Below are 23,202 nucleotides of genomic sequence, written 5' to 3' on the forward strand. Positions count from 1 at the left end.
TGATCAAATTGTAGAAATAACTATCAATTTTCAAGAAAAGTTCATTCGAATCATGTAGAATACTATACTCTTAAAAAATTAAAAAAAAAAAGAACAAGGGTTGTGTCTCAACTTTTATATATCGATCATCAAAATAATGTTTTTACATGAATTATTCTATATTTTTTTTCTTTTATATTTCTGTTTTACATATAAATTTTTTTTGTAAGTTTTTTGTTTTTGTTTTTATACCTCATGATGATAAATTATTTTAATACTTATTTATTTTTAATAATTAATAGATCATAATTTTTGTAAAAATATCTTTTCACTTTGTATATGCATGCATATGACATGTATAATAATATAAATATATAAATGCTTTAATAAGTATGTGGTAAAACTATAAAATAAAAATCAATACAAAAAATAATAAAATGCAATTCATTATTATTGAATTAAAAAGTTTAGTAATATTACTTTTTGTTTAATTAGTGTCCTTAATAGTCATTGTGTAAGAGAATATATATGTCATTTAATAATTCATAATAGAGTGAGGTCAGAGTGAGGTCAAGTGAGCAAATTTGGAGGTTCCAATAGCCACACTCATTTTATAGCTAGGAGTACAATCTTTTTGTTTGTTAAATTTATGGCTTTTTAGCCAAATTGCTACCCTACATTTCACCTTAGTGTCAATTTGCTACCTTAACTTTCATTTCAGCCAATTTGTTACCCTAACTTTTCATAATTAGCCAATTTGTTACCCTAACTTTTCATAATTAGTCATTTGCTACTCTAACTATTATTTCTGCCAATTTGCTACATTAGTGTCAATTTGTTACCCAAACTTTCATTTCAGTCAATTTATTACCCTAACTTTCATAATTAGCCAATTTGTTACTCTAACTATTATTCTGCCAATTTGCTACCTTAGTGTCAATTTGTTACCCAAACTTTCATTTCAGTCAATTTGTTACCCTAACTTTTCATAATTAGCCAATTTGTTACTTTAACTATTATTACTACCAATTTGCTACTTTATATTTTCAAAATTAGCCAATTTGCAACCATTTTGTATTTTTATTTTGTTCATTTCTTCATGCAAACATGCAAACATGAATTAATTCTGAAAATCAAAGGTTAAAGTTGGTCGATATTGAAATTTTAATAAATAAATTAGTTAATCTTGAAAGCCTAAAGTAGCAAATTTGATGAAAGCGTAACAAATTGGCAGATTTAATAATTAGGGTAGCAAATTGGCTAATTATGAAAAGCTAGGGTAGCAAATTGGCGGAAATGAAAGCTTGGGTAGCAAAATGACACTAATGTGAAAGTTAGGGTATCAAATTGGCAATTATGCCTAAATTTATAAGAAGAGATGTTGTATTTTTTTATCAAAAAGCCCACCATTTGTTAGAAGTAGGTTCAAAATTGTCTTCCACTGCCTGCTTCTTCACCAAACAATCAATCCTATCCTACAGAAGACGAAGCAAAGGAGTAAGAGTGTCAAAGCTGCTGGATCATGAGACAACGGCCAATTCATTGATCAAAAAATATAGTTGAAGAAACTTGCCGGAATATCATTTTATGAAAGTGCTTCCGAAATCATGAATTTCGTAACAGGGAATAAGATGCAGAAATTAGCCATTTCTATGATCTAGGTGTCCATAATAACCACCACAACATGCATGGTCCACATGAATAAAAGAGCTTTTCAAATTCCAGGTGCAATGGCCTGGACATGAAAATAGATGAAAAGGAAATTGCAAAGTGCTCTTAGTCAAGAGAATCAAGAAACTGTAAATATTGCGATGTATTAACCTTCTCCAATTAAGAATGGAGTATATATAAAAGGATATAGCAATCCTATTAGGAAACTAATTACAATAGGATATTACTTGATACTCCTAATAACACAATAATACACACAACCCTAGCATCACACAGAAATGACCCATATATGTTGACACTCCTCCTTAAGTTGGCGCATACAGATTACAAATGCTCGACTTGTCAAGCGAGTCATAAAATGCATTACTCGATAGCGCATTTGTAAGGATGTTTGCCAACTGCTCATCGGTAGGAACGAAGGGAAACATGATCACTCGTGCATTCAACTTCTCTTTAATGAAATGTCGATCTACCTCCACATGTTTCGTTCTATCATGCTGAACATGATTATGAGCAATTTCAATTGCAGCCTTATTATCACAATACAACGGCATTGCCCTCCTCTGCTTAAACCCCAAATCTCTCAATAGATGTCTCAACTACAACATCTCACAAAGTCCTTGAGTCATCCCTCTATGTTCTGCTTCAGCGCTAGAACGAGCTACTACATTTTGCTTCTTTCTCTTCCAAGTAACCAAGTTACCTCCTACAAATGTGAAATAGCCCGAAGTAGACCTACGGTCTGTAATATTACCTGCCTAATCGGGATCTGTGTATTAAAAAACATCCAAGTGATTGTGTTTTGAAAAAATTAATCCTTTTTCCAGGAGCAGATTTTAAATACCGCAAAATACTAAATACAACATCCATATGGGCCTCACTAGAATTATGCATAAACTGACTCACGACACTAACAACATAGGCTAAATCTGGTCTTGAGTGAGACAAATAAATCAACCGGCCAACTAACCTCTGATATCACGCTTTATTTGTAGGCACTTGATCCAAATACTCTGCTAACTGGTGGTTCTGTTCAATAGGAGTATCAGCCGGTTTACAGTCGAGCATGCTTGTCTCTGCTAACAAGTCCAGGCCATACTTCCTCTGACTTAGCACAATACAATCTTTCCCACGAGCAACTTCAATTCCCAAAAAATACTTCAAACTACCCAAATCTTTCATCTCAAATTCAGAAGATAACTGACTTTGTAACCTTTGAATTTCTTCACTGTCATCCCCTGTCACAACCATATCATCCACATGAATAATTAAAGTTGTCACCTTTCCACACCGATGCTTAAGAAACAAAGTGTGATCCGACTTACTCTGTCGATACTCGATCTTCTTCATGAACATAGAGAATCGTCCAAACCACGCTCTAGGTGATTGCTTTAGACCGTAGAGAGACTTTTTCAATTTGTACACCACCTGTTCTCCGGTGGAAGTACCATATCCAGGAGGCAGATCCATATAGACTTCTTCATGCAAATCACCATGCAAGAAAGCATTTTTAACATCAAATTGCTGCAAAGGCCAATCAAGGTTAGCAGCTAGTGATAAAAGTACTTGTATTGTGTTAATTTTGGTCACTGGTGCAAACGTTTCATCATAATTCACCCCATACTTCTGAGTATAGCCTTTCGCAACTAACCTTGCCTTGTACCTATCTACCGAACCATCAGAATTATGTTTCATAATATAAACCCATCGACAACCAACTGGCTTCTTCCCAGGTGGTAATGTCACTAAATCCCACGTACAATTTTTTTTCAAGAGCATCCATCTCAACTTTCATTGCTTGCATCCACCTTTCATCCCGCATTGCATCCTGCACTTTACTAGGGAGAGACACAATAGACAATTGATTCACACATGCAACCTATGGTTTAGACAACCTATGGGTTGACACATAATTAGCAACAAGATATCTAGCTTTTGCACTTAGAGTAGGTTCATAGTGTTTTAGAGGTTGACCACGAGTGACACGGTTAGGCAACTGTTTGGTAGGCATATTAACAGACATAGAAGAAGAATTAGAAGTTACCTCGGGTAATGATTGAGCAGGTGAGACTAATGAAGCAGGCGAGGGAGAGACTACTGTTTCAGAATAGTTACTGCTTTGAGACCAATCAACTGGGTTCAGAAGATCAATGGAATTTTGAGGCAAACTACTTTGCCTCCAATTTCTACGATTTTTTTCTACTTTGGCCTGATTAGATTCTTCTGCTTCAACACCTGACAATCTCTTATCTTTTCCTTCTTTAATGATTGGATTAGTAAGAGCCGGACGACTGCCCAAAACACAATCACCATCAATACCCAATCTTCCTTTCCGAACAGAACTGTCGCCATCGACGCAAGGATTGGATTCAAGGTCGGCCGACTGTTGTTGTGTCAGGCCGTCGTCCGCCAATTTTCCCTTTGTTCGACCACAGCTCTCATGCCTGGACTCCATCATCCGATCGCCGCTCTCATGTCTGGACTCCATTGTCTGACTGTCGCTGAGAGGTGTCGTCCGATCGTCAACAAAAGTAGGGCAACAAGTCGGTCGCCGCCTTCTGCCATCGTCGCTTAGAACAACAAAAGTGGACGACGGGTCGTTGCAATTAAGACGACCAGTTGGTTGGTCCTTGCCTTTATTTCCATGTTCTGTGTCCAAATTTGTCCCTGTTGACTCCTCAGACACTTGGTTCTCAATGAACAAATCCTTATAATTTATCCTTGTTGACTCCTCGGACACTTGGTTCTCAATGAACAAATCCTCATAATAATAAGATTTCTCCCCTTGATGAGGTGTCGCAGAAGGCAAAAAATAACACATCTCCTCACTGAACGTAACATCCATAGTGACATACATCTTTTGGGATGGAGGATGATAACACTTATAACCTTTTTGGTGAGAACCATACCCCACAAAAACACACTTAAGGGCTCTAGCATCTAATTTTGACCTTTGGTTTTTATACTGATGAACATAAGCGACATAACCGAAGACACGAGCAGGAAGAGTGTTTAACGATGGAATAGGAACGTATTGAGACAAGACATCAAGTGGAACACGACCTTGAAGAGGAGCTGCCGGAAGACGATTGATAAGATGAGACACACACAACATGGCCTCTCCCCATAAGTACTTAGACATGTTAACACTTAAGAGAAGAGACCGAGCCATGTCCAAGAGATGACGATTCTTACGTTCAGACACCCCATTTTGCTCGGGTGTCTATGGACGCGAAGTTTGATGTATGATTCCATGGTGTTGAAAATACTCATGGAAAGAATGATTAACAAACTCTCCTCTATTATCTGAACGAAAGACTTTGACACGAGCATCATATTGAGTACAAATAACTTTATGAAACGCCGTAAAGGCAGAAAACACAACATCTTTTGACTTAAATAATACCACCCAAGACAAACGAGTAAAATCATCAATGAATAACACAAAGTAATGCATTCCTGAAAGAGTAGAATTTTTGGAAGGACCCCATAAATCCGAATGAATCAATTCAAAACGTATAGTACTTGAATGAAAACTCAAAGGATAACTAGACCAATGACTCTTAGCCAAAGCACAAGTCTCACAATGCAGGCTAGACTCATCAATACCCAAAAACAATGAAGGCATGTTCTTTTTCATAACTCCAAAAGACAGATGGCCCAACCGTCTGTGCCAGAGCCATAGCTCACTCAATCGATCAGAAATTAATGTCAGGGCCAAAGGCTGCTCCGGTGTTTGTATCGACTCTGCGTACATGCAATCCAAGTGAAACAATCTCCCTTGCCAATGATCACCCGGGTGCACAAATTCTGAAACACAACATACATGGGATAAAAGGTTACAGAGCACTTATTTTGCGAACTCAACTGAGAAACAAACAAAAGATGATGGGACAACATGGGTACATAAAGCACGTCATGTAATACAATGGATGGTGTAACCTGACAGACCCAATACCTAAAACTGAAAAAGATGCACCATTTGCCTTTGACACATGAGATATATAAGGGGATGACATAGACACAAAAAATTATTTATCATAGGTCATATGGTCGCACCGAAATCAATAATCCATGTGTCCCCACCAGTAAAGTCAGAAACATGTAAAGCAACACCAATTTTACCTCGATTTTCCTTAGTCAAGGAAACATTACCCTTTGTGAGATCCTGCACTCCAATGCCGTAAAAATCAGGTTCCAGCACTAGTTGGACCGCTGCTTTGCCATTTGGACCACCACCACTACCTCCACGTCCTCCACGTCCTCCGTTGTTATTTCCTCCTCTCCAACCAGGATTGTTGGAATTGAACTTGCGGACCTTATGACATTGACTCCTGGTATGGCCAACCTCCTGGCAATAGTACCAAGTCACTTGGTTCACTACTGAAAAAAAACACTTAGGAGACGAAACTATTTCGTCTCCTAAGTGACAAATTTTGTCTCCTAAGTACTTAGGAGACGGAACGTCCGTCGGCTAAGATCCGTCGCCAAAGTGTGGTAAGGTAGACATTTAGGTGACTGAACCTAAAATTTCGTCGTCTAAGTGGTTCTTAGGAGACGGAATACTTTTGTCTCCTAAGCACTTAAGCGATGAGTTTTATTTTATAATAAAAAAAATTATCCACTTAGGAGACGGAATAGTTGAATTCCGTCGCTAAAGGTTGAAAAAAATTAAAAATAAAAACATCACCACAAGTTTTTTATCCATTCACTCCGACCGCCCCAAATACCACCACCACCACCGCAGGTTTCAGAAGTCACAACTAAATGTCATAAACTTCTTCTCATCCTACATATAAGTAGTAAAAACTTGCATTTATAAACTGAATATGGAAAAAATAAAATTTACTGCCCCCCCCAGTAAACTTCTACTGGGGATCAGTAAACTTGCAAAAAATAACTCCCTTTCAATTTCATGGGCACAATACATAACAGATACCAATTCATACCTTAATAAACAACTTTATTGGCCTCTAGTGAACCCAGTAGAAGTTTATTGCCCTCTAGTAAACTTCTACTAAGGGTTAATAAAATTTAATACAGTATCTCCCTTTCAATTTCATGTCAATTATACACAACAGATACTCATTCTTACCCTTATAAACAAATTCATTACTCCCTAGTAAACCCAGTGGAAGTTTACTGCCCCCAGTAAACTTCTACTGGGGGTCAGTAAACTTCAATACAGTATCTCTCTTTCATAGTGATTCATAATTTTTTTTTGTAAACAAAAACATTTCGTCTCCTAAGTTCTACTTAGGCTACGGAATGTAGTTCCGTCTCCTAAGTGATTCATATAAATTTTTTAATTTTATTTTTTCAAAATGCCGTTGTTTAAGTAAAAATATTCCGTCTCCTAAGTAGTACTTAAGCGACGGAATGAAATTCAGTCTCCTAAGTCGTTCTTAGGAAATATTTCGTCTCCTAAGAACAATTTAGAAGACGGAAACTGTTTCGTCGCCTAAGTAGAAAATTCCGTCGCTTAAGTACCACTTAGGAGACGAAATTTTTTTAATTCCGTCGCCTAAGTGCTATTTTCCAGTAGTGGTTATAATTCTGATATCTCGGATTTCGTGGTTGATACTGGTTTTGAGATGGACTAGGGATGGGTTCCCAATCTGAGGTTGAGGTGACGGTGTAGCATGGATTGGTAGACAAGAAATTTCAGTATGAAGACCTTTTTGTGGCTATTTTGTTAGCTTCATCTCTTCGAATATAATTAGCAAAAGCTTGCTCCAATGTTGGTGGAGTAGCAAGACGCAATAACTCATTCTTTGGTACTTCAAAGTGAGGATCCAAACCCGCAAGAAACACATGAACATGCATCTTGTCTTGTTCATTTCGATAGGTAGTGATATCTGCTTCACATGACATAGGATTGGGATTTCTTTGATCAAGCTCCTGCCAGATTGTTTTCAAATTTGCATAGAACGTCGTCACAGGCTGTCCACTTTGTCACAGATGGAATGCTTTCACATTTAATTCATGGACACAAGCAAAGTCATTCCCATCATAATAGGTAGCAGCAACCGAGTCCCAAATTGCCTTGGGAGAATCAAAATTAGAAAACAACTGCATGATCTCCGGAGTCATAACTTTGAGAAGAATTCCCATCACATTAGTATTTGTCGTATCCCATTCTTCAGCTTTTGGTTTAGTAACAGGTTTTACAGCACTACCATCAACATAGCTCCATTTTCCCATTCCCTTGATATGAATCTTCATAAGTCTTTCCACAACTGATAGTTGGTGCCATCAAGCTTGTCACCAAAACTAGAGTTGTTGGTCAGACATTCTTCCTTCCTTTTTTTTTCTTTCAAACTATTCAACTCACAAACGCGAACACACTTCCACAATTATTGATCCAAGTCTCTGACCATCTTGGACCAATGTAACAATCAAACACCACCTAAACCCAATTAACAAGGTTTAGACCAATATGCTGAACTACCTTCACAAACTACAAACGACCTTCTACAAACGCCAACGAATGAAACCACAACAACCAAAGAGAACCACAACGAGCAAAGAGAACCCTGTGACGAAAAGAAAATCCCATAACCAAAAAAGCCAAATTCGCAGCGGAAAATGATAGAAGCACAAAGTGTTATGTTTATAATGCATTTCCGACCCTATTTAGCTATCACTACTGGAAAAAAGCACTTAGGAGACGAAATTTCGTCTCCAAAGTACTTAAGAGACGGAACGTCGGTCGACTAAGATCCGTCGCCTAACTGTGGTGAGGTAGACACTCACCACACTTAGGCGACGGAACCTAAAATTCCGTCTCCTAAGTGATTCTTAGGAGACGGAATACGTTCGTCTCCTAAGCATTTAGGCGACGGATTTTATTTTATAATAAAAAAAATTATCCACTCAGGAGACAGAATAGTTGAATTCCATCGGTAAATGCTGAAAAAAAATTAAAAAAATAAAAACGTCACCGCAGATTTTTTATCCACTCACTCTGACCGCCCCAAATACCACCACCGCAGGTTTCAGAAGTCACAAATAAATGTCTTGAACTTCTTCTCATCCTGCATATAAGTAGTAAAAACTTGCATTTATAAACTGCATATGGAAAAAATAAAATTTACTGCCCCCCAGTAAACTTCTACTAGGGATTAGTAAACTTGCAAAAATAACTCCCTTTCAATTTCAGGGGCACAACACACAATATACCAATTCTTACCTTAATAAACAACTTTATTGGCCCCTAGTGAACCCAGTATAAGTTTACTGCCCCCTAGTAAACTTCTACTAGGGATCAGTAAAATTCAATACAGTATCTCCCTTTCAATTTCATGCCAATTATACACAACAGATACATATTCTTACTCTAATAAACAAATTCATTGCCCCCTAGTAAAGCCAGTGGAAGTTTACTGACCCCCAGTCCCAGTAAACTTCTACTAGGGGTCAGTAAACTTCAATACAGTATCTCCCTTTCAATTTCATGCCAACAATCTGCCCCAAATATACCACCACCACCACTGTACCAAATAACCACTATGCCACCACCATCATACCAATCACATCCTAACCAAAATTAAAATCAAAATCAAATTAAACAAAAACACATAAATCTATCACCAAAGCTCATTAAACCAGAAAAATTGAAGAACTTACCTTGATTTCTTACCCCTTTGAAATTTCGAGGGACGGTGGTGGGTCGGCGAGAAGGCTTGGTAGAGAGAGAAAGGTGGCGGCAGCGGTGTCTGTGGTGACCCAGATCTAAGGCTTGGTGCAAGAAAATGGGACGAGGAGCTTGCTGGCGGCGGGGACCGGTGAGTCGGGTCGGGTCGAGAGGGAGAGGTTGTTAGCTTTGAGGAGGGCGCGGAGGTGGCCGGGTGATGTTGAAGAGGGTCTTGACGGCGTTGAGAGTGGTGGCGTTTGTGGGGACGAAGTCGATGAGCGCGTGGCATTTGGAGGTGGCGTTGGTGGGAGTGGTGCAGTTGAAGGTGGCGACGGAGGAAGGTGCGGTGAGAATGGAGAGAGAGGCCGGCATGAGAGAGAGAGAGAGGGAGCTGTAGGAAAAGATGGGTTTCCTTCTATTGACAATGTTGGTGAGTGTGTGATTTAAAAGAATTGATATGTTTTGACAAATTTTGGTTTGAATTTTCATGAAATTTTACGCGGGAAGATGGATGCTCAAATTTTTAGAACTTAAACGACAGAATGTTCTATTTCTGTCGTCTAAGTGATTCATAATTTTTTTTTTAAAAAAAACATTCCATGTCCTAAGTAAACATTTCCGTCTCCTAAGTTCTACTTAGGCTACAGAATGTAGTTCTGTCTCCTAAGTGATTCATATAAATTTTTTAATTTTTATTTTTTAAAATATCGTCGTCTAAGTAAAAATATTTCGTCTCCTAAGTAGTACTCCTAAGTCGTTCTTAGGAGACGAAATAGTCCTAAGAACAACTTAGGAGACGGAAACTGTTTTGTCACTTAAGTACCATTTAGGAGACGGAATTTTTTAATTTCGTCGCCTAAATGCTATTTTCCAGTAGTGTATGTAATTCCTTTAACAATATTCATATTAACTAAGTTTGTATTTTTAGGTCATAAATAAAGCCGAGGAGCCCAAAAGAGACGAAAGAGGAGATATCTTGAAGGAAAAATAATCCATGTCATGCAAGAAAAGAAATCAGAAAATCAGTCAGAAATTATCAGTCAAATTCAACAGAAGATTGTGATTAGCTCACAACGATCCACGAGATGTGCCATATATCATTGGAAAGCTACAAGAGTCTACTTTCCAGACCTTTTTACGATCATCAATACCTATTTTGGAGAAGACGTTATGACCGTTTGAGTGGTCGAAGGTTAGTCTGCCCTAATTTCTGATTTGGACCAAAATTTCTATTTCGAGGCTCAGACCATATTGGCAAGCCCGTAGATGAGTTTTGAGGGTTTCTTAACCCTAACCACAACAGAAAAGAAGGGGAGAATGTGAAGATTAGAGGAGGCTAGCGATCTCACATCATCATAACCTCCATAGTTGCAGACTCACATAAGGAAGCCGCCAAGTCATCATTGATCTCTCCATCATCCATGGTTTAATTATCTTTTCTTTTTCATCTTTTATTCTTCTTGTGTGATTTTGCAGCCATGTGTGGCTGAATTCTCTTAGTTAGGGGCAAGGTTTGAAGCCCCAAGAATGTTTTAGATCTTGTTTTGAACCTTGGTTTCGAATTATTGAGTCTTTCAAATTGTTTATTTGGTTTTGGTTTATGGAGAACTCTTACTTGTTTATGTTCATGTATACGCAACATAGAATATTATGAACTTGTGAGTGGGGCTAGAATTAGGTTGTTTAATCTCTTAAACGGTTAATACGGCTTAGTTCAAAGTAGTAAAACCTATAAGACAATAGGTGAAACCAAATAAAAAAGATTACATGCTAGGTAGGCGTTCCACACTAGTTTTGCATACTTGTTCAATCAAACTTTCATTGATCTTAATGCTTAGAATAATTTGTTGATAGGATAGCGTCTATACCTTGATTGGTTATTCTAAAGGCTTGGTAATGATGCATTCATCTTACTTAAGTATTCAAGGGAAGTAATAAGGACTTACGCAGTGCGTTCACGGTTTGTTCTTGATTGATACCGATTTGCGACTTAGTAATTGAAGCTTTGGTTGTTAACATGTCTTGAAACATACTTGGTGGTGGATTTCTAAGTCTCTAAAGTCTCATCCATCTGATCTTTTCTGCTTTATTTTGTTTCTTTGTTTTCTCTTGTTTATAATCACAAAACCTCATATCTCTAGTACTATTATCTTTTGTTTTATCTTGTTTTGTAATTAACGTAAATTGTAAAGGTACCCTCAATCTCCGGTTTTTATAATGATAACCTTATTTGTTATATACTACAATTGACACAAAAGAGTTTTTAATTGAAACACCCGATTTCGGTTGCTATCAGAAAACAACCGAGTCCTAAAAGATCTCGGCTCTGATGCCAAGTCAAGAGAATCAAGAAACTATGAATATTGCGATGTATTAACCTTCTCCAAGAATGGATACTATATACAGGATATAGCAGTCCTATTAGGAAACTAATTACAATAGGATATTACTTGATACTCCTAATAACACAATAATACACACAACCCTAGCATCACACGGAATTGACCCATATATGTTGACACTCTTGACAATTACATTGTTGGTTACAGTAGGCCCTGCATTAACACAATGAGCTAGTCTAGTCACAACTTCAATGCAACCATATTTCCTCAACTTGAGATACTTTGAATTGTAAGCAACCATTTATTCGACATATGAATTTGATACCTAAATAAACTTGTTGAATACTTGTTAATTGAGAAGAATTAACAAAGGTACGTGATATATATACTTCACCAAATTCAATAATGATGGTCCTAACTAAGAAAACTTGTTTCAGTTCATTTCCGCTGTGTTATATGAATCAGGATTTTGGAATGGAAGGCGTGCCATGTAAACCTTTTTTTTTTTTTTTTTTTTCCGGTTACCATTTCAAAATCCCAAAGTGCGCAGTTTCTACCGTATAGTAGAGGTTGTAGGATAAAGGATAAATCATGCTAAAGGGTAATATTGCAGCTGCAGGCTGTGCAGCGTCGAATGATCGATGGCTTGAAAAGGGTGTGTGCTCGATCGGCGGATGTGTTCGATAATCCTCCATCATCGATCCCTTTTATGTATCCTGCTGTTTGATGCAGCAGCTCCCCCTCCTTGAATATTGGTTTAATTTTTTAGTGCTCTTGTTTTCAGTTCTTGACTCTTGAGTTTTGTGTAATCTGTCTCTTTAATTGGTTGTTCTTCTTTGATGTTCTTGCTCTTCTAATGCTCTTCTAACCTGCTTTCATCTTTTCTTCAATGATGTCTTCAAATAATACCAAAAAAGAAGAAGAAGAAGAAGAAGGGTGGAACAAATACACAAGATGAATCCAAATCAAGCAATTACTAATTAAGATCTAAGATCTAAATCATACAACCATAGGAGACATGCTGCAAAACTAGCTAGTATTAGCAAAGGATAAAAGGGGATATTTCAAGGATTGCAATCCTCAATTCACAAGAGTATATACATGGCTTGTTTCTATTTTTAGTTATAAAAGGGAAAAATTTCCTAATTTCCTAATCCTCAATCCAACGTTGGACTAGTGCTAGATAGTTGGTAGAAGCTGACAACTTAAGTGAAAGGGAGAGCTTGTTGATTTATATTCATGATCAAAAGGACAAGAGGAATATAAATCGTGGAGCAAGAAAAGAAAACGAATTATCATTTTGAGTAGTCCAAAGTCTACAATCTATGAATTCCAATCGACGAGTCAATCCGAGTTGCCGATCGAGTCATAGACCGGGACGTCCACCTAATTCGTATCATCTAGCTTTTACATGCACACCGTCTGAAACAACTTCGCCATGAAACTATTGGAGACAAAAACCTTATACATACACAAGCGTACGTTAGACTATTGGAGACATCAACCTTCTACCACCACTACAATTATGAACCTTCTAAATGAGTCCTTTGGCTTTATTATTTCAATCCTTTCCAAAGAGTAATTTCATATTATGTAACTTGGAATGTTAATACAATTCTAGACAAAAACAATCAAATTGAGTTGGACGGTCTTACCATGTATTGATCCACCAATTTAAATGTCAAAATATAAAAATTCACACGTATAAAACCCTCTTTGCTTCTAAATAAACCTAACAATCGAACTGCATGAGTAAATACTATTACCATGCCATAAAATGAAGTTATGTGTTCATCAAAGAGGCTTGGTTAGCCAAAATGAATGCAAAATTACCTATAGATCATTACCTCCTAATAATTCAGAATCTAATTAGCTTCTGGTTAGCAGACTAGCAGTTACTATAACTTCCAATCCCGATTGTGATCAAATGATAATTTCCCGAATAAGAGAAGCAAAATCATAATCACATACCTTCAATAGAATTGAATCCTCCAGCTAGCTTACCCTTTCCATACTCCACGTTAATAATGGTACATGAATGGTGGTGGTCCTTATCGACAAGTGATTCTTTGTCAACCATTTGGGGCTGCCAACACTTATGTCTGCATCTGTAATGGAAAGAAAAGTAACACCCCAACTCACTATAAAGCCAAGCCCCGATAAGCAATTCTAAAACCAGATGATCACCATGGCTTCTCTATCATCTCCACTAGTCACCAAAACAACCATTCCCACTTCAAATTCCCTCTCATCCCTCTCTCAGAACAGTTCCCACATTTCCTTAGTCCAGAACTCTAAGCCTTCCTTCATACGTAGTAGCAGGATCATATGCAAATGCACAAGCAGTAATCAAAACCCTAGCGATGAACATAAACATTCTCATCAAACAAACCTAGACCGGAGAAATGTGCTCATTGGGCTGGGAGGTTTATACGGAGTTGGTCTTGGCAGCGCCGACCCTTTCGCCTTTGCGAAGCCGGTGGCGCCACCAGACTTATCCAAGTGCGGAGCAGCAGATTTACCACCCGGTGCTACACCAATAAATTGCTGCCCACCAATATCTGACAAGATAGTCGATTTCACCTTCCCTTCCTCCTCTCCTCTCCGCGTCAGACCCGCAGCTCACGCCGTCGATCAAGCCTACATCGACAAATACTCCAAGGCCATTGAGCTCATGAAAGCCCTCCCCGACTCCGATCCACGCAGCTTTTCGCAACAAGCCGATATTCACTGCGCTTACTGCGACGGCGCTTATGATCAAGTCGGTTTTCCTGACCTCGAGCTTCAAATCCACCAGTCATGGCTCTTCTACCCCTTCCACAGATACTACTTATACTTCTACGAGAAAATACTCGGAAAACTCATCGACGACCCCACTTTCGCCTTGCCATTTTGGAACTGGGACTCTCCTCCGGGGATGAAGCTGCCAGCCCTATTCGCAGACCCAAAATCGCCGCTCTACAACGAGCTCCGAAACGCTAACCACCAGCCTCCGACGCTCCTCGACTTAGACTGGAACCTCACCGACACGCCGACGACCGAGGCTGATCAAATATCGAGCAATCTGAAGATCATGTACAGGCAGATGGTGTCCAACGCCAAGAAGCAGCAGCTCTTCTTTGGAACAGCTTATAGGGCTGGCACCGATCCATCTCCGGGTTCCGGCTCAATCGAGTCAACTCCTCACGGACCTGTCCACGTATGGACCGGTGATAACACGCAACCTAACTACGAGGACATGGGGAACTTCTACTCTGCAGCTAGAGACCCTATTTTCTTCTCACATCATTCTAACGTTGATAGGATGTGGAGTGTATGGAAAACTTTGGGTGCTACTAATAAGGATATTACAGATCCAGATTGGTTGGACACAGGGTTTCTATTTTACGACGAGAATGCGCAACTAGTGCGCGTGAAGGTACGCGACTGCCTTGACTCCAAAAAGCTAGGGTATGTGTATCAAGACGTGGACATTCCATGGTTGACGTCCAAGCCAACACCGCGTAGGTCGAAGCTTGCGAAAACAGCTAAGGCAGTTGGGGTGGCGCGTGCAGCGACGTCCGGACCAAAGGTCGTAGGGAGAGGCGATTTTCCCATAAAGTTGGACTCGAAGATTAGTACGGTGGTAAAGAGACCGAAGCAGAAGAAGAGGAGCAAGAAGGAGAAGGAGGACGAGGAGGAGATACTAGTGATCGGAGGGATCGAATTCGAGAAAGACACGGCAGTGAAGTTTGATGTTTACGTGAATGACTTGGAAGACGATGATGAGCCGGGGAAGCCCGACGACAGTGAGTTTGCGGGGAGCTTTGTGAACGTGCCCCACAAGCATAAGGACAAGAAGAAGAAGAAGACCAAGAGTTGCCTGAGGTTGGGATTAACGGACTTGCTGGAGGATTTGGGGGCTGAAGATGATGAGAGTGTGGTGGTGACTTTGGTGCCGAGGTATGGGACTAAGTCTCTCAAGATTGACACTATCAAAATTGAGTTTCTTGCTGATTAAGCAAGCCTAATTTTGCTATTTATATATGTACGTAAACTGTGTATGTCGTTCATCTTTCAATTTGGTGATGAGTTTTGAACGTACGTACCATTTGAAAGATAATGTTCTTCTTTACTTATCATCAACAAACAAAGATACATTTTTTATTTTTGTAAAAATGTTGTGATACGGTGAATTGGTGATGGGGTTCCATACGATCGATCAAGTTCCGAAAAATATCATAAAGCTTGATCAAGGTTTTGTTGGCTGCATCTATAATCTTGACAACCAGTCCACTTGTTTAGAATCTCATCTTTTCTTTGGCTTTCTTTGTCACTCTTATCCTTTTTTTGATCGGGGAACCAATCAAGGTGTTCATGTCCTCCACTTGTTTGATCCAAAACTCCCTAGAAATCGAATTGGATAACGAAAACCGAAAATAGACAATAAAAAAAACAGAACAGTGAAAGAGACAGATCATGGTAAAGCCACCAACTTCTACCAGAAAATGACTTCCCACTCTCCTTATACAAAAAAAAAAAAAAAATCCCACTCTTTTTAAAAATCAATTTCCACACGTCTGTGGTGTGTGTCTTGTGTAGTTGTGTTCCTTATAGTCCCAAATCGGCACATCCTATTCTGCCTTTACTAAGGATGCTAAATAAATCTACACGTAAAGCCTTCTATAATAATATCAGCCTTCACTGAAGTCCCAAAAAAAAGAAGCAAGAACCCGGCAAGGCGCATCATCGTTTACAGACCAACAAATTAGGAATCGGCCTTTACTAAACTACCCCAAACAAAACAAGAACCTAGCAAGGCCTGTCATGATTTATAGACTGCCAAATCAGGTCTCAAGTTTATCAACACTGAAACATATTCAACAGAACCTTGAAGGGAGGAATAAGTAGAAAATGCAGAGCTCAAGTTGAATCCACAACACAAACAATACAAAGATCCTTAACAATCCACAACACAGACATACAAAGATCATGAAGTAATAGTATCTCGTATTCTGATTTACATACTAAAGTAAAAAACCAACAGCACAGTAATCATCTGGTTTAACCATGATCAGGGAACAGTAGTAATCAATCCGCAACACAAACCATACAAAGATCATGAAGTAATAGTATCTCATATGCTGATTAGATACTAAAGTAATAAACCAACAGCACAGTAATCATCTGGTTTAATCATGATCAGTGAACAGTAATCATGGTCCTAGAGGTTTTAAGTTGTGATCTTCCTCGTTTGCTGTTGCTCCTTTGTTTGCTTATGAACAAAAAAAAATAAAATCAAATGGTTTAATGCTTGCCTACTTTAAGTCTTCTTTACACTTGGTACTTCAGCTGCCACTTTAGACATGATCATTCCCAGCCACTATACACCCGTTTCCTTTTGCAACTGAAAAAGGAAAGAGCAGTCAGTTAAAAAAGGTACAAGCATAGTAATTAGCTTTTTATATGAAATTCTTGTACACCACCAAAATATGTTCTGCAGTTTCATTATAGATATTTCCAGGTTATAAGAAAACCAAAAAAAAAAGTAAAACCCCTTCTATTATATACTATAGGAGAGGCCTATCATAAAATTATCAGCCCTTGTATTATATGCTAGGAGGCATATAGTGAAATTATGATGACATTCAGCTCCCTTCTTATTAAAACAAAAAAAGAAAGAAAGGCAATCCTTGTTTTGGCACAGGATTGCCCATTTTTAATTCCAGGGTTTCTCTGAATGTGAAACTTATCACTTGGTAAGTTTCCATACCAAGGCTCAATCCAATTAAGTCCATAGCGTCTACCAATTTCGCCATATCATGGGGATTGCCCCTAACACAACATGTACAGGGATACCACCAAGGCACCAACGTACTGAAATGAACAAGAAATCTCATAAGCTTGGAAAGGCTGGAGCAGTTGCATGCTGCTGTCACAGTGTCACTAGGTTTGACAGGTACCTCATTAAAATTGGGTATTTTTAGTGTTATGGTAAACCATCCTCTCAATACTAGTTTTGTGTTACCCTAAGGACTTCTACATTGAGTTTCCAACTTCTAACTATGGGGTGAACGATGAGTAACATGCTCATCAAGGGATGCTGCATTAAGGGTGCTTACTCTCTGACAGTCCCTGCTCAAGCAAGCCTCTCATCTCGCTCTCGAGGATATCAGACACAAGGTCATCAACTCCTCCTCAAAATCCAAGTCGCTTCCAGACTAGTATGGCCAACATAACGCTTAAGAGGGTGGACAAAAGTTATGATCTACAAATTCTCTTGGAGCATGGTAAAGCTATGATTATATTAACATGAAACATTGTAAAGCTATGATCTACATATTTTCTTAGCTACATTCTTAGCTATGGTCTACATTCTTAGCTACAGGCAGCAAGATTGTATTAAAAGTGAAAAAACATCGTAAAGCTATTATCTACATATTTTCTTGGAGCAAATCTTGGTTACATTTTCAGCAGTAGCAACGGTTTTGTTAAAAGTTCTTAGCTACAGGCAGCTTGATTGTACTAACAATGAAACATCCTCATGTTATGATCTACATATTTTCTTGGAGCGAATCTTGGTCACATATTATGCAGCAGCAACAGTTTAGATCAACTATGTTAAACATAACAGGGTAATCACATGATCTAACAATATCAAAGGCCAAATATCCATGTAAATTTGATCTCAAAATATCAAAGATTCTGAGAAAGAAAGAGTACCCTTGAGAGACGCTCTAGGCTTGCTCTTGCACGTTAGCCTCTCCCCAAATCCAGTCGTGGCCATCGTGAAGGAACTCGAAAATGGAGAAGGCTTCTTGGCAGTGACGCAAGGCAAGGTGAAAGAGACCCAATCCCAATTGAATTCGGGCCTGGGCTTCAGCATGGATTTGGGCCTTGACAAGAACCAGCAAATAGCTATGAAGGCCCACAAGAGCTGCGTTGATCACGTCGTGTGCTTCGGCCACCGATGCGATCACATCCGGAAATGGCTCGATCACCGGCGCCTGGAACATCGGCTCGATCGCATTAATGGCCAGTTGGATTTGCCCAAGGCACAGTTGGATCTGAAATTGAGATTCATAAATCCCCATCAGAGCGCGCGTGAACCTCGCCGGCAGGCCCGGTAGGTTTCCGATCAGCTGCCTGCCGTTAGAGACCCACTCCTGCCCCGCCACAATTTCTTGCGTCGCGTGCTGCAACATGTTGAGGATCTGCATTACCCGATCTACCAGATCTGCGTGATCGACGCCGTCTCCACCTCCCTGACCGCCACCGCCGTCTCCACCTCCCTCACCTCCGCCGCCTCCACCACCCTGACCGACGCCGGGAAGGTTCTCTGCAACTTCTTCTTGATCGTCGCCGAGGAAGAAGTCCATTTTGCAGCTTTTGGATTTTGATTTCTTTGTTAGCAACAGTTTTTGGAAACCCTAAAGGTCATAAATGCTTATATCATGACCCGGATGGGACAACCTCGCTCTTTGGACCGGGTCCGGAGGCCCAACAATTAAAGAAGCCCAGACATCCTAGATTTGGTTACCAAAAAAGGGGAAAAAAACTGTGTATTTTGAAAAACCTTATAAGCTCCAACTAGCCTTCCTGCACGCGCGATCGCGTTTGCGAAAGGGCCGTTCTCACGTGTACGTTTAATATTGTTATTCATTGATCATCTCTGATGGCTGATATTTACCTTGACAAAATTATAGAAGGTATCTAGATAATAACGTATCATAATTTTCATTTTTTTTTCTTTCTCCTTATCAATTGCATTGTGGGTGCAATTAGCCTATGGTAAAACAACTAAAAGCCATAATATGTGCAAAAATTGTCAATATGAACAATGTATCAACTAAAGGCTTAAACCTTGATCACCACCTTCCGTTCCTTGCACGTTGACAAAGGCCTTCTAGCTTGATGGCAAGGCTGCTCGTCTGTAACATAAACAAATCGAAATCAAATTTTTCGTCCAACTGGAATCCCAAGCCTTCAAATCTTTCCTAAAAAAAAGAAGACATCAGATTATGTTGAAAGCAATAAGCAGAGAGCAGAAGATGAACAATTCAGTTTTTCCTCTTTTTTCTTTTTCTTTTTTGAGGATGTGAGCAGTTAGCATACGTAAAGAATAAGAAGATAAGCTTGCAAATGGTAAAGGTAGTGATAATGAACTGAACAACCTCATTGGTTTGAAATTTGAAACCTGATCTCCTATCCTTTAGTGTTTTATCTTTATTTTATTTTGATTTGGTAGATTAGATTTCAAAACCTTTATTTTTTTTTCTAGTTTGAAATCGTACAAAGACAAAGATATGAGAAGGTGAGGAACCTTTGGTTATACCCTCAGTGATGAACATGGTCTGAGTGCTGCACGCAAATGAAAACCTGAAAAAAGGAAAGAAGGAAAAAATTTGGTTGAAGGTTAGAAAAAACGAATTCTTGATATCAAGCACACCCATTTGTTTCCCATTAAATTGTGCATGATATTTTGTGTGTAAACAAACAGGAAAACAAAAATCCCAGAAGTCAGTGTGTAAAACCAATAATTGAACAAAAGAATAACATGCTTAGTTATCAAATCTGGTAGCCTTCCCTCGATCTCTCTCCTTTTGCAATATTATTTTTGTTACATAAGATCAGCCTTCATCCATCAGATTATCGAGGAGAGAAGAAATTTGTTACCTGAGAGGAAGGCATGAGAGCAGTTTTGACAGAGAAGGAAGAGCAGTTTTGACAGAGAAGGAAGAGCAGTTTTAGCAAATGTAAAAAGTGGAGAAGATATACTTGCACGTAAATAGGAGGAAGAGACAGGTGCAGTTTCGTTTGAGATACTGCTAATCAACGCATAACTGTTATTTTGAAATTTTATCCATGTAATCCTTTTTATTGAATTTTGTCTTTTTTACCCTTCTTTTATATATTTTTGATTTGCTATAGGGCATTTATGAGGATTAAGATAAATTTAACCATGGCAGTTCCATAAGACAAGTTACTTTAATTAATAGAGATATCCTCTCTCCCAAAATATAAAAAGCCGCAATTTTTTTTTTTTTGAATAATGAATTGATGACAACTTAAAATCTTATAACAAATACAGAAGACAATGCAAATTTACAAACAGATTATTGCTACTCTGCCGGCGAGCGACTCTGAAAGTTAAATGATACGTACAAGGAAATGTCCTTCTTGGTCGCGCACCCCTGGCCACCGATAGAATGGAAACACTTGCACCAAATTTCATGACCAAGAAACCTTCAGGTATTCATTCAACGCATCCGTCAGAAAACCAGATGTCCGGTATCTGAATGCAATCCACCTGGGAAATAAGTGATCAAACAAATGAAGCAAAATTACCACGGAAACTACAAAGGTTTTCAAATATCAACAAGTATGTACAAAAACTTAAAACTTCAAAGGTACATAAAACAGAGTTCAGTTTGTAAACCTTTTGGAGGAGGTATCCTTCTGTACTCATTCAAATCCATGGTATTCTGTACTTGCTGCACAATATAAAACCAGGTGGAGCACAATGTCCCGGCTGGCTACTTTCTTAAGCCTGCAACTATAAAAAAAACGATAGGATGTATAAGACAGTATCCATGTATTAACTATACAGATAATGACAGAGTGAGACGGGGGCTAAGGACGACATTAGGGGCACACACCATCAGTCACCATCTTAAACCAGTGATAGAAAACAAAGCTATGCTAGAAGATTACCATACATCTTTTGGTGCAGTCACTATCCCATTGTTCTTGAGGCCACAAATACTCAATACTTTCATCACTCCAGCATGCCCCAAAAACAGCTCCATGGTGTATGCATACTTGTCATTCTTCATCAATTAATCCAAAGTCCAACAAACAATAGCTGAACTACTAACATGTAAATTGGTAAAGTGAATTAAATTAGTTTGCCTCGTAATTACTGTATCAGAACAAAAAATAAAAAATCCAATAATTTTTTGTTAATGTTCATAACGAGTGCCTCAAACTAAGACACCCAACTAGATCGTGACTGAACTTGAAGTCATTAGATTATTACCTAGACTGATGCATACTTGATGTAAAACGGATGTTTTCTGAGGATACCAAGGTTTGGATGTGCGGGGAAACAGAATATGGATTTGACCTCATCTTCCTCTCTGCATCCCAAGCATAGGGTTCTCTGAAAAGTAAGTCGTCCTCTCTCTTGAACAGACACCATCAGACTGCAAAAACAAAAAAAAAAAACAAAAACAAAAAAAAAAAACTTGGGTCATTTTATATTCAAAGAATTGAAGAGTTGCTGTAATTTATTCATTATGAATTTTTCATTTACTAGGAATGTTGAAATCTTTGGAGGCTATGATAAATTGATAAGTGAAAAAAAAAAAAAAAAAACACAGACCTTGATTTGTTAGTATCTAAAATGGATTTCCTTTCTTCATTAAAACTCGAATCCAAGGGAAAGGATCCTAATCTTGTGGGGGGATGCATCTTCATCAACCACTGAAATCATATCCTGCCGCAGAAGAAAATTCAGTCACAACTCAGCAAAGGAGTAGCAATGTAATGTCAAGCCCCAATAATAAAGAGGTGCAACAGCATAACACAACTGGTGACATTAATACTAATGACTCTGCTATTAGATGAAAGGTGTACATTACATAATTTGTTAAATTTTTAGAATAAACAAGGGCGCTTGGAACAAACTTAGTGTAAAATCTAGTACATTCCATAACAGATGGCCGATGAAACAATAAATGAAGCCTCTTAGTAAACACAAGAAAAGGTGTAACTATATTCGACTATTTACTAAGTCCACAACTACTATACTTCTTTGCAGATATATTTCAGTCTGCCATCAGATGGAAAAAAAACTATACATAATTCGATGAATAAAAGAGAATCACATTTCAACACCAACTTCCTATATTTTGTGTTAGAGAAAGAAAAAACTAACATTTAAGAGTATCTTGAAAAATTAATCAGTTAGAAAAAAGATAAGAAATAAGGCCAGGCACATTTTGAACCCTGTTTTTTTAGCACAGAAATGATGTTCCAGAAAGGGGTGATTTAGCTGTGTATCAAAACAATTTTTTAGCATAAGAAATATCTACAGGAGCAATTATTCATAAATGAGGTATGTATCTGATAGTCCAACTTCATGTTACCCCTATCTCAAAGATAAGAACAATTTGAGTTGTATCTCCCATATAGTTAAGCAAAACCCAAAGAGCAACAAAACATCATCCTGGAATATGCTTGGTTGGATAAAAGAATTCCAATTCCACTTGAAAATTTATCACGAAATGAAAAGAAGAAAGATACCGCCTATATTCCTAGCTTCTTAAAAAAAAAAAAAAAAACTTTGGTATTAGGATAGTAGGTTGTAACAGAGGCATACCAAATATCCAAACAAAAGTCCACTCATATTTGGACACCAGTGGTGTATATATATTTCTTCCAAAAAAGTGTTGAAAACATAATACTTCTTCAATGAAGCACGGGGCAACTCTCATAACCAAATCATCAAGTATTGCCTTATTCTTACAAATGTAACACTTCAAATAATTTGAAGAAATAAAACATTTGAGATTCAAATATTATTTTCAGTTT

The 23,202-nt window shown here is 38.3% G+C and overlaps 1 protein-coding gene, 1 non-coding gene and 1 pseudogene across 3 annotated transcripts in view; 1 reads left to right on the forward strand and 2 right to left on the reverse strand.

Moving 5' to 3' along the window:
- The first annotated feature begins 13,816 nt into the window (after positions 1–13,816).
- On the forward strand, positions 13,817–15,779 carry LOC101301988 (polyphenol oxidase, chloroplastic-like). Its single transcript, XM_004303349.1, has one exon. It carries the CDS (start codon positions 13,817–13,819, stop codon positions 15,626–15,628), a length of 1,812 nt encoding a protein of 603 aa, XP_004303397.1. The 3' UTR covers positions 15,629–15,779.
- An 819-nt stretch (positions 15,780–16,598) lies between these two features.
- Positions 16,599–18,809, reverse strand: LOC101313326. The gene is made up of 2 exons (XR_184961.1): positions 18,331–18,809; positions 16,599–17,014 (listed from the first exon to the last, which is right to left on the reverse strand). It is a non-coding gene; the product is annotated as an uncharacterized LOC101313326 (transcript).
- Positions 18,810–21,117: 2,308 nt separating this feature from the next.
- The window catches only part of LOC101308890, a 3,706-nt pseudogene continuing 1,621 nt past the window's right edge, over positions 21,118–23,202 (reverse strand). Inside the window, exons 2-5 of the transcript XR_184960.1 lie at positions 21,992–22,105; positions 21,647–21,812; positions 21,322–21,477; positions 21,118–21,163 (exon numbers count right to left, since the gene is read on the reverse strand). The product of XR_184960.1 is annotated as a WD repeat domain-containing protein 83-like (transcript). The remainder of the gene's footprint in view (positions 21,164–21,321; positions 21,478–21,646; positions 21,813–21,991; positions 22,106–23,202) is intronic.

Source organism: Fragaria vesca, linkage group LG6 (assembly GCF_000184155.1).
Source record: "Fragaria vesca subsp. vesca linkage group LG6, FraVesHawaii_1.0, whole genome shotgun sequence".
Taxonomy (NCBI): Eukaryota; Viridiplantae; Streptophyta; class Magnoliopsida; order Rosales; family Rosaceae; genus Fragaria; species Fragaria vesca.

Coding starts and splice junctions, on each gene's coding strand:
- LOC101301988 (XM_004303349.1), top strand. CDS start 13,817: ATGGCTTCTCTATCATCTCCACTAGTCACCAAAACAACCATTCCCACT.